The 16608-nt window shown below is 40.6% G+C and overlaps 1 protein-coding gene across 2 annotated transcripts; it reads right to left on the reverse strand.

Annotated features, from left to right (window-relative positions):
* Positions 1-1004: 1004 nt before the first annotated feature.
* LOC310965593 (peroxisomal succinyl-coenzyme A thioesterase-like) lies at positions 1005-16607 on the reverse strand. 2 transcript variants are annotated; one of them, XM_083939286.1, is made up of 11 exons: positions 16493-16607; positions 14825-15034; positions 13916-14015; positions 12868-13058; positions 12598-12773; positions 12356-12472; positions 11105-11190; positions 9306-9399; positions 9069-9149; positions 3419-3554; positions 1005-3279 (listed from the first exon to the last, which is right to left on the reverse strand). In XM_083939286.1, the coding sequence occupies exons 1-11, from the start codon at positions 16545-16547 to the stop codon at positions 3179-3181; spliced, it is 1347 nt and encodes a 448-aa protein (XP_083795412.1). In that variant the 5' UTR covers positions 16548-16607; the 3' UTR covers positions 1005-3178. The 2 variants fall into 2 exon arrangements, with proteins under 2 accessions (XP_083795412.1, XP_083795413.1); XM_083939287.1 differs by lacking the exon at positions 1005-3279 and adding an exon at positions 6611-6705 and having other exon boundaries at positions 3444-3554.
* Position 16608: the final 1 nt, after the last annotated feature.

Below are 16608 nucleotides of genomic sequence, written 5' to 3' on the forward strand. Positions count from 1 at the left end.
TGTTCTTATTCCCCATTCATTCCTACGGATGGTGCTGCTGCTCAGTGGCTCAGGCTCCCCTAAGGACGGCGCCATTTTTGCTTCTCGTGAACCCGGCAAGACTTACCAGATGTAGAAATGCCCTAGCGCCAAGCACGAGCGAGTCTGTCTCTGACGAACGAAGCCTCTTATTTTTTGAAAGTAAGATATTTTCGTATTCTTTTTTTCTGTCCATGGTATCTGGCTCGGTAGTTAGTAGACTGAGTAAATGTTGTCCATATAAGTAGTTGGCATATGTTTATATATTTATTTAAATTAGCCAAAATAACAATAGTATACTGTATTATTGGTTTCAATCAAGCAAAAATTATTTTCGTATTCTTTATTGAGCTTTTTTAAAATTTCAATCCTCTCGTAATATAAGTTTTACTTCCCTGTCCATAAGCATTATCTTGGATATAACTGGAATTATTATATTATTTATGAATGTTTATTCATATATTTATTAGGAATAGTACGTCTACCATGTACTAACTAAATAAAATACCACAAATAGGCTATACTAAGCACTAATAGAAAAAATATGTGCATATATTATCAGTCATATCTGGAATTGCATTGTATAGCTCCACACTATGTTTATGTGCTGTAACAAACCACAGGAGCGAGCACGGACTGAGAGAGGCCAGATTAACACTTCACTGTACCCTGGACAACAATATTCAAGGGCCCCATTATCACGACCCCAGGATCACCATAATCTGGCAAAATACAGAATAAATTACAGTAATATACATTAAATATACTAAATATTTCATAAACTAACTCTCATCAAGTGCATTTTGATGTACAGATGTGCAAATGCTCATAGAACCACAAATGCACCACTCTGTTCTATTGTCAAGGCCACTCGTTCAAATAAGATGTTATGAAGAGAAAAAAAAGGAACCGGCAACAGTATAATCTTGCAAAATTGACCCAGGAAGTGGCCTCCATTTTCACACAAAACATAAATAAGCAACCACTTTCAAAGCATCCAATGTTTATTTAACAACACCTACTCCCAACACAAATGTATTGAAGTCCACAGACAAGACACAAACAAAAATCCATAATCTCCTAGAATCAAGTAGCATTTAGGTCCTCAGCTCGTTTTAAACAGAAGCTGTCACAATATAATCAATTTATAGTGCAATATAAACATTTTTACTAGATCTACTGTTTTCTCTCAACAACAATAAACAATTTAGAGCATGCGTATGCTGCTACCACAAGGAACAAATAAATAAAATGCAGTATCATCTGCTCCTAAACTAATTTTTAACTTGTTTTAAAACAAAAACAACCTGGACATCCGTATGTGTAACTACAGGTGTAGCTAGCATTTGCTCGCCCTCTATCGTTCAAAATGTTAATGTTCAACCCAAAACATTCAAGATATTGCCACTGAGGTTGTACAAGTATTACAATCATGTAAAATATTTCTGCTGGTATTAAACAAAGAAACAGGCCGTTGATACACACTAAACCCCAGTCCACTACTGCCCCACAAAGCCGAAGTGCAGTAACTATGCAAACATTTAAGGTTAAAAAAAATGTATTTAACGTTTGTTTATTGTCCCAACAAATTAATATTTGACACACTCATGATGGCTTATGGTTTATTAGTTTGCCATTTAATAATTATTACTTCCTAACATCCATACTTTTTGACTCAGAATTATACAGAAATCATGTTATTAGTGGTTTTGTAGTGACTGAACTTAAGCTTTGTAGGGCAGTATAGTGTCAGGATCAATCTCTGTGGAATAACCCTTTAACATGCACCCAGCAACTTCACCAGTAGTATAAATTATACAATTTTAATACATTTTAAATACATACTGTAAACATCTGTGAAACATAGTTTGAACGTGCTGTATAGTCTGTTACTGTCATATCAATTTACCTCATGTAATCAACAGATATTTGTTGTTGTTTTTATATCTGTACATAATAGTTAAATGTTTGTCAGTGAGTTAATTGAGAGCATCAAATAGCTAAATGTGCACATATACTTGTCCATTAAAGCTGATTCTCATAAAATAAATATAATAACTAAATATATGGAGCAATTAAAAAATATTTACCTGCTCCTAAACTAATTTTTAACTTGTTTTAAAACAAAAACAACCTGTCACATCACAGTTCAACAACACAGGCAAGGGGTAAACATTTTAGTCCTAAATAATGGGGAAGAGCATGTTAACTGTTGAAATAATTGATTTCATTTGGCAAACACATGTTATACTGGAATTTTTCTGGACTTTGAATGTGCAAACTTGTGTACAATATCTTCAAAATCAAGGGCACTAACAGTTCAATGGCACAGTTTAGTAGCTCTTTCACACGCATCACTATCACTGCAGTCTCTCTCAAATAAAACTCCAAAGAGGTATCTCTCTCTCTCACACACGCACACACACACACACACACACACACACACACACACACACACACACACACACACACACACACACACACACACACACACACACACACACACACACACACACACACACACACACACACACACATATTTAGCCCGGTTCTGGAAAGCTGCAGGCCTCGAAAGATCGCCTCTTCCCGGAGTGGCTCTGTAACAGGCCCCCACAGTGCAGGATCCCTGGGGAGTAACGTTAGAGGCGTTGAGGTACAGGGGATGCTTGCATGGTCGACGAGCGGTTCAGATGGTGGTGAGACTCGAGACCCATCACCGCTTCCCTCAACAGTTGCACTGGTAGTAGAATCCGGGTCAACGGTTGAAGATACTGCCAGGGGCTCTTCGCTCTCGGGCCTGTTAACATTAGCTAGTGACTGGCCAGCTGAGCTGTCCTCGTTGACGGATGCTGCCTCAGCAGAACAGTTGCTAACATTTACTAGCGTGAAGAAATCCCATATTTTCAGTATATATTTTTAATTTTCGGCGTTCCTGATATCCTTCAAATTTTTTTATTTCAGCAGTTCAGCAGTTGCCCAGGGGCCCATGTGTTTAATCCATCCTTGCCTTGTGGAGAATCTGCAGCCTGTTAAATCTGAAGAGGTGAATTTGTGTTGAGGTTTTCTGATATATCAGTTCTATGAGGTCCTGAGATACATGCAGCATTTCCCATTTTCACATTATGACAACATATTTTCTATCTCAAATTTTACCACAGATTCATTGTCTCAGATTTTCCCCCAAAAAATCCAGGATCTTCTTCCAGGCATCTTGTTGGGCAGCAGCGTGTGGTGAGGGGTGACCTCCCCACAGAGTGACCACTGCGGGAAAAAAAATTGGGCATTTTTTATTATTTTTCACAATAGTTCCATATTCTATATTACAACGACCGCTCACACATTAAAAATGTATGACAAAAAGTCTAAAATAGGATCTGGCTTAATGAAAAATGCAGCTCACATTTTTTTGGCTTGACACTCCACAGGGACGCTCTTGAATTTGGTGTGTAAGGCGGTTCAATGAGGTGACCGGCACCGGGGTACGACAAGCGGATGAACAGCTGGGATTTACCGGCAGCCCTCAAGGTCTCTTCGATCTGATGAACAATAAAACAACACTGTAACAACAACCACGAACCTACAGTGAGCCCATAAAACAAATGCATACAAAATCAAACATCAGTTTAATTTACAGCTAAAGCTAGTGGATTTGAAGTGAGATCAAGACCTTTGAAATGTTTGACAAATGGGCTACTACACATAAAAAAAAACCTATCCAGGGTGGCCGGTCGAACAGTGGTTAAAGCAGTTGCCCCATGCAAAGAGGCTGAAGGTCCTCGAGGTAGTGGCCGCAGGTTTGACTCCGACCTGTTGCCCTTTGCTGCATGTCTCCCTCTCTCTCTCTCACCCCATTTCCAGTCTGTCCTATATAATAAAGGCTTGAAAAACTCCCCCCCAAAAATCTTTAAAACAAACAAACAAAAGAAAAACACTATCCAATATGCTTTGCTTTGACTATTTAAGAAAAAACCAAGGACTGCTTAAAGTTGTGATCCATAAGATTTTCATCTAGATTAATTGTATGTAAAGTTATCTATCTACCAAAGATGGAGTTAAAATGGTGGTTACTGATTAGGGATCGACTGATATGGATTTTTTAGGGCCGATGCCGATTTTTTTTTTCCATCAGCCTTAGCCGATGACCGATACGGAATGCCGATTTTCTTGAGCCGATATTTGGAGCAGATGCTACTTTTGATCCCTCAATTACATCATAAAACAATTACACAATGATGATAACAAATGTTACGAGTCTCAATTTAACAAAGTAAGTGAACTTAAAACAGGCGTCTCCAGCAACACAGAGCTGCCTGTGGACGCCTGTCTGTAAACAATGACGGGAAAAAACTATCACCGAACGCAGCAGCCCGCATTGATACACCTAAAAAACACACAAATATCGGCCGAAAATATCAGGCCGATGTATCGGATCACTATTACTGATCCTATGATCAACTAATTTAATCGCTTGTTGCCTCTCTGTGTCTGTTGTGACATTACCTCCCTAGATGCAAATACGCTGCTGTGTTAGTGATGCTGCTGACAGCGGTTGGTCTGCCGGCTGAACTCGTCACTTAAGCCCAGTTTAGACCATAGGCTGTATAAAAAATGGATGTAGCATACCCATCGGGATCCGTTCTCTCAACTTAATCCAATCGTACCCGCATACAGGATTTTGACTCCGCCTCATTTCCTCTCACCAAAAAGGGGCATGTATGTGATGTTGGGGGGAGAGAGAAACGTCCATCTGGCTGACGTTTACCTCCAAGGAGCAGTGACGGCCTATGTTTACTCTGCAGTCATATCAGTGTGTAAAGAGTATAAGTTGAGAAGGACTTTGAAGAAAAATCATGCAAATTTCAACACCACTTTTCCACTGAACTGTAAAAAATACTCTGCATTTATGTTATGTTAATTTTTGTCAGTGCAGTTTTTGATAAATAAACTAATGTTTGGTATGTGCCTGTAAGCCTGGTAAAGTTACTATTAACTGAAGTAATCAGATAAATGTAGTGCAGTAAAAAGCAGAATATTTCTACTACTGATTGTAGTGGAGTAGATGTTTAAAGTAGCATGTAATGAAAATATTCAAGTAAAGGATAAGAGCCTCAAACTTGTACTTTAGTCCAATAATTGAGAGTAAACCTCTGGTTAACAGGTTTGTTCATTCAACAAGGATTGTTTTTTGACAAGCTTGTTGCACTTTGAGACATATGACTAATATTTACATGGATAAAATAAAGACAATATATGCACTCCTATGTCGCTGCATTGTTTTACGATATCCATTAATGTGATGCTCATTTTTCCCGGCCCTCATTTTGGACCAATTCCAAATTAATTGAATAGCCCTGGCCTACAGCCTCATAAACACTGTCATGCACCGACCCAATGTCAAATGAACCGGGCTGAATCCACTGCAGGTCCTCAAACTTCGCGAACTAGAAGACATCACTGCTCGGAAGTATGTTTTCTCTTTTTGACCTGTGTTTGGGTTTAATATGTGACCCGTTAACTGGACACTTTCAGCTGAAAGCGTCTGCGGTGTTAATGATGTTAATAACAGGAATAGAATGGTAGCTGTCATTGTAAAAATACCTCTATGTTTCGTTTTTCATTCGGAGGAGTGAGTTCTTCCTAATAATTAATCTCTAATTCATTTTCTAAATGAATCATTCGTCTTTGAAACCTGCCTGTGTAAACATGTGTGCATATAATTTTATCAACCACTTAAAAAAAACTAAAACTTTTTTAGGAGATTCATTGTCATGCGTTGTGGGAAAATAAATGAAATTCAAAAGAGATTAACTCGGTGCGCCACCAGCCACGTACCTGTCTCCTGTCATCCTGGTGTAGTAAAACATATCTCAGAGTATCTTTTATACAGTTTATGAGTATCTCTCTTAGAACATAATTCTGTTTTCATCATCTACAGTCACTATGGCAACCGCAGAGGCACTCAGCTAAAAGTCTCCAGTTCTTTCAAGTTTCAAGTTTCATTATTGAGATGAGCAGTCATCTCGTTTTCAAGGGGTTCCAACAGAACATACAAGACAAGACAAGACATTACCATTACAACAACAACAACCGACACAACATACACCTATCCACACACCTGCTGCAGTTTACAACATTTTCCAATTGACTTGACACATCAAACAATAACAATGGCACACACGCAAAACAGTGGTGAGTTAAATATGGACACCTTAAAATAAATCTGCAGAAACTATTATAAATTACACTGAGGGGTTTAAGATGTGAATCAAATGTATTCTGATATACAATGTCAGCATAATCCAGTATTGGTAGCAATAGCTGAGGGACAATTCTTCTTTTAATGAAGGGAGGTCGTTTATAAAAATAGAGAAAAGGAGTGGTCCCAATGACGAACCTTGCGGGACCCCTTTCTCAACAATTGAGTTGGATTGACTTCCATTAAAGGTTACACATTGGCATCTGTTATGAAGGTATGAGTTAAACCACAGTAGATCGCTTCGAGAAAAAACAATAGAGTGAAGAAGTTTTTTCAAGCAGTAGGTAGTGATCAAGGGTTCAAGTGAAATCATCGGCCTTGTGAGAGGTTAAATACCTGGATCTCCACACCAGATAGTTGGACCAGTCCCAGTCTGGTCAGATGCGTACATGAACTGATGAAGCCTCTTGGATGAGAGATGAAACGTCTTCCTAGACAAATAACCAAGTCCAGTTGCTTTTGACTGAAATGGCTTTGGGGAGAACTTAACTGTTGTGGTTCACATCAATTGCATTTTCATTCATCCTGTACTTATGGTTATGCCTGCACTTTACTCTCGAAGCCTGTGTTTTTTTTGTTTTTTCCCCCCAAAACTTTATTTCATATCATAGCTGGTGTAGTCTCCGGTAGACTCCCACTCCCGTTTATCTAGTCACTATTTCTGTTAGCCTAGCTATTGGGCGCTGGAGCTAATGTGAGCTAATGTGGCTAATTCTGTAAACATTACCCAGACAGACGTATCTCCCTCCCCCCAAAATGTCACATTATCGCCCTTTTTGGTAAGAGGAAATGAGGAGGAGTCAAAGTCTGACAATATGGCAGCTCCCAGAGGCAAATATGACTGGATCAAGTTGAGAGAGAGGCTACGTCCATTTTTTATACAGTCTATGATGTAAACACACTGACTAAGAAACTGCTCTATTGTGCAAACTACCCTAATGGCCACTCAGAGAACTGCAGTTTTTTGGCACTTCCATATTGGATCAACCAGGAAATCGCTGTGGTGGCGGCTTGGTTTATACCAAAGATTTGTGATTAGACAAAACTGTTTTAGGACGTTGCAGGGGAAAGTTGCAGCTGTGTGAACTGACCCGTCTCTCTTATATTTTATAATGCTAAAAATAATTTCCAGCCATGAAAAAAGTAATGTTATGTAATCGCAATCGGGAACTTCCAACTTCTGAGTCAGGCTTGCAGTAAGGGCAGAAGTGTAATAGGAACATGTGTTTGGGTTTAAGTGGGGAACGTATAGGGGACGGTCCGGAAGTAGAGAGGTGAATGTGTGTCAATAAAGTTTACAAAAGAGAGAAAAAAAAAGGTCAACACACATAGGGCCTCGTTTATCAATCTTGCGTGAAAACGGGCGCAGATCTGAGCGCAGAATTGGTCGTAGGAAAGGACTCACGTGTGATTTATGAAACATTCGTATCCGACCAATCTCAGCGTTCGAATGAGGCTGAATTCGATCGTCATTAACATGTTACGCCCTTAAATATTCCTGGTTCGGAGGCCTCGCCCACTGAGGTCAAACACGGAGACGAAACACGTGTAAGAAAAGAAACTTTTTCCGACAGAGATCAGCATCCTGACATCCGAGATCTAGCAAAATAAAGATGTGCTTTTTGTCAGTCTTAAGAGTGGAATAAAAGGAGCCCATAAAAACGCTGTATGGAAAAGAATAAAGGAGGCAGTCAACCCGAAGCAGCGCTCCATTGAGACCCGTGTGCGCCTGTGCGCACTGTTGGACAGGTGTTGTGCCGTATTCAGCACCCCTGCCGTGAAATGCACCCCCTCGCATTATAGGTGATATTCTGGATCAGAAGGCTGTTGTTTCCACCTATAGGAGTAGTTTGCTGAGGGTGAGCAGGGGTGCTGAATACGGCACAACACCTGCGCTCTTGCTCTGTAGCAGGGTTTGCCAGCGGGGTTATTAGGTATTCCGTTAGAGGATACCTTTGTCACCTTGAAGAACCATACCAAGATGTTAATCATCTGATACCTTGTTTGATTTAATGCAATTTATCGAGGGTAGCCACGAACCGAGGAGATGACTTTTGCTCTGCAGTGCGTCTTGCTGCTGCCGCGCGCCAACACATTAATTAATTAATTCATCTTCAATTGCTTGTCCCTGTCGGGGTCGCGGGGGGCTGGAGCCGAGCTGTTTTGAAATATAAAAGAATCGTGTGTGTCCCCCTGGCCACCTGGCCACCACGTTTAAAAGCGACAGCTTGGCATCACAAATTACCTGTACATTTATCGAGTGGTAGTTTTGGCGATTGATGAATGCGTAATCATTCACGGATGGTGCCTTCAGACGCACATGAGTACAATTTTTATTTTTTTTATTCGTTTTAAGAATCCGTTTTGATCTGTTCTTAATATGTGACTGCTTATGCTTAATGACAGCTGAGGTTTGTTCATTATTTTCAGCCAGATTTTGCTGTGCTGCACCGCAAATACACAGGCTGAAATTTCTCGATCTCAGACCAGACGTGAGATTTGATCGTAGCTCCCGCTTACGTCCAAATTGATAAATGCCGAAGTTTGCCAGGAAATGGTCGTACGCACGTTTTTCTGCCGTACGTCCGTTTGATAAATGAGGGCCATAGTGACCATGAATGTGACAAGATGGAGAATCTGAAAGAATGGGCTCGCCTGCAGTTACATCTTACCGCCAAAGGGGCCGCTGGAAACATCGTATCTCAAATATTACAGATTTTAACTTTAATAAATACTTTCCAACATCAATAATGTTTAATACTGGGGGAAAAACAGTAAATTAAGACAGTCTTACCAGGTTTGCGTTCTCCATACTTGAAACGCTCAGGTCATCTTCAGCCACTATGCACATTAATGGACAGCTGAGGAGCTCAAGCTGCAAAAACACAAGATGTCAGTCTGGAGCAGAGTTTCTTATATTCTATATACTATACTATATTAATCATATAAAATATCAATATGCATATTGAGTTGATATTTAAGTGTGTACATGTGTGTTGTGGTGGGTTTAGGGGGGCTTCTAAGTCTTCACCTTCAGTTTTCTCTCAGGGGAAATGTTTGCAGGCAAGGAGACTTCTCTGAAACTGACACGGCCTTGATCATCGTAAGTCCAATATTTCTGGTCACTAAAAGGACACGTTGACAAAGAAAACCACAACTTAATCAGTCTATAGGAAGATTGTTGAAAACAACCTCCGTGGTGCACATTTTCTGCTTCTCAAGTTCATAAAATCTGCGTAAAATACCTAAAAAGCTATTTTAGTAGATGTCAATCAATTGGACAAGAGATCTTCAAAAGGGGGTCAAGAGTTACTGAAAAAGCCACTAAGGTAGCCATGCAATTGAGCTGGAGTATTCAATGTGCTTTCCAAATGTATGTTTAACATTAACATATGATGTATAAATATATGAATATGTTAATAATGATCACTGTAATATCTTAGTATTATATGCACCCAACCATTTAATATGCAATTTAATTTAGTACAATATTTGTAGTAGGGGTTACCTGCTTCATCTGGCTTTCAGCCAAGGGGTCCTTAGCCTAAAAAACGTTGAAGACCCCTGGATTAGACAATTGAATTAAAGTCCCACTCCAATCATGTTTTAGGGTGCAATCACACTTGCATGTTTCAGGGTGATTGGCCCCCCTCCCTCTTCCCCCGCGGCTCAGGCCCGGCCTGTACTCACAATAAAAATGTTCCCATTAGCCCTGTAGACTGGCCTCCAGGAAAGTTTCAGTCCACGCCCTCTCAAATTACCTTTCACTCGCTGTGTTTCCATTGAAAAACAAAGGCCCGAGAGGGATTTACGAGACTCCGGAGATGACGCATCACTCTTAATGGGTTTAGATCGCCAGTGATCAGCCGATCAGTGATAAAGCGGCACCTTCTTCCTCAAGAGAACTGTGTGTGTGTGTGTGTGTGTGTGTGTGTGTGTGTGTGTGTGTGTGTGTGTGTGTGTGTGTGTGTGTGTGTGTGTGTGTGTGTGCACATTTGTGTGTAAATGGGAGAGAGAGAGAGAGAGAGAGGTATGGAGCATGCAGCAAAGGACGGAAATTCAATCCAGAATCCATACACAGATCATTTTCTGCGCTGCATTCTCTTACACCACTGGATAAAAGTGTCTCTACTTCGCCCTGGTGTTGTGGCGTCTGTTCTACCACACGTCACATCCCGCTGAGAGCTACATCCAATCAGCAACCGGATATATCTCAGGGGACAAAAGTAAGAAAGAGGCCCTGTTCTCCAATAGGGCCTCTTTCTACTCCTGGCCTCCTGAGCGACTCAAATGCAAATTAGGGGCGTTTTTGACGAGATAGACCCGCCTCATTCAGGGTAGTCGACCAGGTGAAAGAGAAGCACGGCCATCAAGTCAACTTAACATATCGGAGAGAATTAGTCATAGGTCTACTTGAGACGAACTCTGACAAATGGCAGCAAAGCAGGGAGCCCCTTGAGCGGATTGCCGTCTCGCAGTATTGCGAGTGTGAATCGCAGAGCCTCGTGGGTGGATGAACACTGAGACAGGCTCCCCATATTAAACAGTGAGTGGTTCATGGATTAGTGATGTACAAACTAACAATATGTTTCTCAGATCTCGGAGAAAACATCTCCTCCTTCAGGAGAGGAATGTGAAAACACTTCTGTAGTGACAAACTTTTCTTGGATAAAAGTCACTATAATCAACATCAAACATTTTAGAGGAAATAAAGTTAAGAGACAAAAAAATTTTTTTGGGGGGGGGCTTTAACAATGTCCTGTTGTATCAATACTTATGAAGACCTGATCAGATCGATTCCTTCAAGTTACATCTTTAATGACCATTTACCTCTCAAAATTTTCAGTCCTGCCCTCAGCATCTAAGAGCTTGATGCTACTTCCTGCTGGGCCATTGATACAAATCAAACAGGATGGCTGGAAGGAAAAACATTAATTGTTGAAAATCAATGTGAACTAGCCAAACTTTATTAAAAGTCCTATCTTGCTATTGCTATGCATATATTATATACAGGTGAAATTTTTCATCATATAATGGTTTGTATGATATATTACGAAAAGTAACGCATAATTTTTTCTGCTTTGTCTTACGTATGTCCAGCAACACGAGCTTATACTACCTGGGTTACGTTTAGGCAAAGATTGTGGACTGGGTCAAAATAAGTATGTCTGTTATGTAATTTGAATGATAATCAAGAATGTAAATTATATAACAAAACTAAATTCACATAACTCAGCGCTGACTTTTGCTTTCACACAGGACACCAACGCTGGTCTCCTGGGTGAAAGTCCTGATTTTTAGTTTGACGCATCTGTCGACTCACCACGACCTCCACATCCCTGTAGCCTCGTGAGGCCATCCTGATCTTGCGAGCTCTATTGTATTTTACTCACAAATCTGTCTGGTAACGCGAGACAGTGAAAACATGGAGCCGTTTGCCAAGTAAACGCCCAATTAGAGTTGATTTTGAGGCAGGTTTAAGTGTGACGCAATGTGAAGGGACTGTTCAGTGTAAACAACATGGTGGCTCCCACAGATGAGATGAGCGCAGCTCTCAAGCAAGTTTTATGAGAAATAGAGAGTATTCCTTCTCTGGAAGAAAAGCAAAAAACGGCACTGGAGGCTTTTCTTGGAGAAAAAGATGCATATATCCTTTACCAACATGTTGTTTACTTTGCCTTGATGCTCTGTTAGTACGTCATACGCTTTGTTGATCTGATTGGTTGATTTGGCCTGTCAATCACCAACATAGGTGGGGATAGACAGATGATCTATCCAATCAGCAATCAGTATTTTTTAGCCCCTTATCAAAAGATCTCCAACCGGGAGTTCCCAGATAAATATGCTGAGCAAATGCAAATCATGCGAATCAATCCATGTGGTGGAGTCAGTTTACAATCACTTTGCGGTCACCTAAAATCCTCCATGATTACATGGGTTATGTTGTATGCGAATTAAATAGTGCATTACTTTTCATAGTTTTAATTTTAAACAGTGATGAGAACAGCCTGGATTTTTCATGCGCATGAAGCTTTGTATTTATCAAACTGTAGATGACAGAGAACGGCCTCTCTCACATACCTTGACATCGCCCTTAGTGGCAATTCGAAGAGTCAGGTAGACTCCAAAGGAGAGGCCTATGATCCCAATTCTGTCGGCACAGACCTGGTGATGATCTTGAAGCAGGTGAAATGCTGACTGCCCAAACAATCAAATTGTTTTATTTTTAAGGGGATCAAAGTAAATGTGAGTTTTTTTGTTAAAGTGAAACGTTTACATGATGCAGAAAAAAATAAAAATGAAGGTAAAGCATTTCATCTTACTTTGAAATATGAATCACCAACATTGACATGGCTTTGTGGTCCAGGCAAATCTTTGTGACCTATGTAGGCAAGGGACAAGCTAGCATAGCCCTTTGAAGCAAAAAGGGCAGAACGGTACTCGACCAGTCCTCCACCCATTCCCCACAGGTCCAACATGGCCGGAAATGGGCCTGGGCCTGCAGGAAAATCCATATGGTAAGTATGGAGTCCACAGTCTGTCCACGGCACACTTAAAAATTTTTGAGTGAATGCTTTAAATCTTGTGCTCACCGGGGGGTAAAAACAACGTCCCCACAACTCCATCCTGGCGGATCTCTGTTCTCTGTACGCCTGGTGCCATGTACCAGCGCTCAGTAGCCACTGCAGCCAGCTCGGTGCTCTGTCTCTCACTGGGTGAAACGTGGCCCTCCAGTAAGGAAATGAGCATTACGTACGGTGTCTCAACGTTTTTTTTCCTCAGCCTGTAAAGAAAGGGCAAATTTCAGTCACACAACGTTTTACCACTTATTGTCGAAATGACAGCATTGAGTGTGGCAGGGAGGTTTTTCCCAGTAAATGCTCAAGAACAAATCTGTGTGACGTTGACAGAATTAAACAAGACCCAATGAAATGGACGTGAGCTTCATTTGATATCATGCCGGTTTCCTTTGACATGCAAAAGGCCCCTCCACCTCTCTTACATAAGAGCAAGGCACAAACCCCTTTCACACTGCCTGTGCACCGCAGTGCTGTTGCATCTTTTTTACAGCCCGCCGTCTGTGTGAAGGGTACGAAAATGAAATGAAGAGACAGATCTGTTGCTCCCCTGAGCCGGCAGCAGAGGTAGTCACAGAGTCGACATCTGTGTGTGAATGGGAAAACCGTCATGGCGGTTGATGAATAGGAGGGTCAAAAAGTGCCAAAGCAGCATTCCTAGTAGTCTAAGTCATTCATAAAAGAAATGTTGTGTGTAATAGTCGACCATTTCGTCCCCTCCAGGCAATTAATGCAATGCTGTGTATGAAGTTGGCAGATTGTTGGTCGGGTGCAAGGACAAAATTTTGGTTTCAGAGGTGGGGGGTGGGGGGACACACAAGTATTTTTAAGAGAACTAACTCTTTCAGTTCACTGTGTTTTCTACTAGTTATTCTAGTTTTCTATTGATACTTTATGCCATCTATTCTTACAACCTCACCTGTGAGCCTCTAGCATCTCCTACTTTACCTCCTGCATCTCCTCCTGCCTCCCCTGCTCTTGGTAGCCTTTGCAACAATAAGACAATGGGTTTGATGCCACAAACATTGTTTTGAGCTCTCAGTGAACTTGTTTTATCACCCGCCTCAATCCTTCTCTTGCACCAGGAGCCGGCTGCAGTCCCCAGAACAGTCCCATCGGCTCACAGCCCACATATGAACCCCCGACTGAATGATCCCTGGTCACTATTGAGAAGACAGAAAGACAGAGAGGCGGGATTAATGACTGCCTTTATAAATGCCGTCCAATGGTTAATATAATCTGATTACTAAAAGTTGCATGACACATGGATTCAATGTTTATCTTCCATCAACCATATCTGCTGCTCTGATTTAATATTACTTTATTCAGCTTATATTGTTATTTTAGTGATTCAAATCTCCTTTTCGTTGTGAATAACTGTATGAGTTTTGGTTAAATGAGATGTGAATAATAAACTACCTGCAAAAAACAACATCTTTGTAAAATAACTCTGTTTTAATCTCAAATTTATGACATTTCCATCATTAATTTGAACCCTTTTTACGTCTATAAACCAATGTGTTTAAATTCAGAAATTGCAATAAGTTAATATAATACATTTGTATTTGTATTGTATTTGAGCCGCTGCTCCTTTGCGTTGAAAGGCGCCAGTTGAGGTGGTTCGGGCATCTAGTAAGGATGCCCCCTGGGCGCCTCCCTAGGGAGGTGTTCCAGGCACGTCCAGCTGGGAGGAAGCCTCGGGGAAGACCCAGGACTAGGTGGAGAGATTATATCTCCACGCTGGCCTGGGAACGCCTCGGGATCCCCCAGTTAGAGCTGGTTAATGTGGCCCGGGAAAGGGAAGTTTGGGGTCCCCTGCTAAAGCTGCTGCCTCCTCGACCCGACCCCGGATAAGCGGTTGAGATGACATTAGATGAGATGAGAATACATTTGTGGTTATAACATTATTACAAAAGCATTACATATAGTCCATGAGGAAATATTCTGTACTATGAAACTCAATGCGACTCACAGTTGACAGTGCCATCTGCATTCGTAGTATAATGGGCAAATGCCTCCCACAGGTCACCATCATCACTGTGCATTTGTGCACACACTGTGACGGGATACTGTGGGGGCAGGAAACGTCCTTTGATGCTGATCTGTTCATCTATGAGTCCACGAACAGGAGTGGCTGTCAACAGGGGGGCTGGCCTAAAGCGGCTCTTCCACCGAACTCCACCTACGGTAGAAGAAAACTGGAAAGTATTACAGAAGAAACTCTAAGAGGTAGATAATATGATTTTGTCCACAGCAATTCAAATACCTAACCCCACCAATTAAAGGCAATTTTGGGTTCATTGTCTAGCTAAAGGTCACTTTGACGTGTAGACAGCATTGGCGATTTTAAGGCGTTGTCCAAAGCCACCTCTCAAATCTCATTGGCCACCCCAGATCTGATGGTAGGACCGTGGCCGTAAGGACAACCAAATGTCTCAAAAACTGCATACATTTGCAGGCCACGGCCGGTTTCCTCAAGGCTGTCGCTGACATTGTTCAGGAACATGGGCGACGAAAACATAACATTTATCCATTTACAGTTATGGTCATTTATTTTATTTATGGCGACTTCCCTGCTGAGTGTGTGAAAACTAACCCTTAGAATCAGTTAGATGTAGATCAACTACACATTACTAGCTTGCTAGCTTGACTAGAAACCAAACAGCAGTTAGCATTTTATTTGTTGTAGTCATGGAGATACTATCATGAAACTGTTTTCTGAAATGAAGACAGTGTCTGACAGCTTTTTGCAGATGTATGTGTTCAATTGAACTATACAGTTATTCTTTGTGAAAATGTGTTAAAATAAGAAAAAGTAATTCATATTAATTATTGCATGAACTTTTTTTGATAATTATAAAGGTTATAATTTGCATGTTATGAGCGTATATAAACTGGGCGAAACCGGTTTAACAGGCTGTAGATGATGTATTAAAGCCAAATAATGAAGTGATGAGTGATACGTGATGAGGGCTTTACTTAACTGTTAATGGATCAAATGTAGAACCTGTCCAGAACATAATTACTGATATAAAATATTTATAAAAATAATCTATGCTTGCCAGAGACTGCGTTGAATAGTGGAATAAAAAAATAGTGAATAGTATAGTAACTGAATGTTAGTTCTTCATGAGAGAACTGCAAGAATGTTAAAACAAGCTATATATTGAAATAGTGCAATTGTCCTCTACAAAAACCCTGGTTTAGTAACTTAAACGAATAACTTGTTTCTTGCCCCATCGTGTTACTTTACACCCAATTCTACAGATATCTCTTGACAGGTTCTTGAACTGCTCACTTACAAAAATCATGCAGAGAAATGATGCAGAAAACAAAAAGTACTTGAGTCTAGATATTAAACTAATACATACATTACAAATATTACATTAATAATTAATAATTAATCTTCCGTTTTTCTTAACAAAAGGGTACAAAAATAGCTCTTTGCGCCGACTTTCTCAGTAGTGTTCAAGTAGAAAAGGGTTCTCGTGTTCTGAATACAGCGTTAGCAGACCTTCATAAACTGCAGTATTATACTGGGATCGCACATTTACTCAGAGTCAAAGTACATTTCACTGCTCAGCTCACACACAAGGTCTCCAATAACACCTAAAAATAAAATAAAGAACAATATTTTTACCCATAGCACGATGCAAACATGTCAGGTTCCTACAAACACCGATGAATGGGAACATCTTCGTTTCTATGAGCTGCCGTATTGTCTTACTCACATGATGTAACTGATCAGAGGTTGAA

The sequence above is a fragment of the Echiichthys vipera genome (assembly GCF_963691815.1).
Source record: "Echiichthys vipera genome assembly, chromosome: X".
Lineage (NCBI taxonomy): Eukaryota > Metazoa > Chordata > Actinopteri > Perciformes > Trachinidae > Echiichthys > Echiichthys vipera.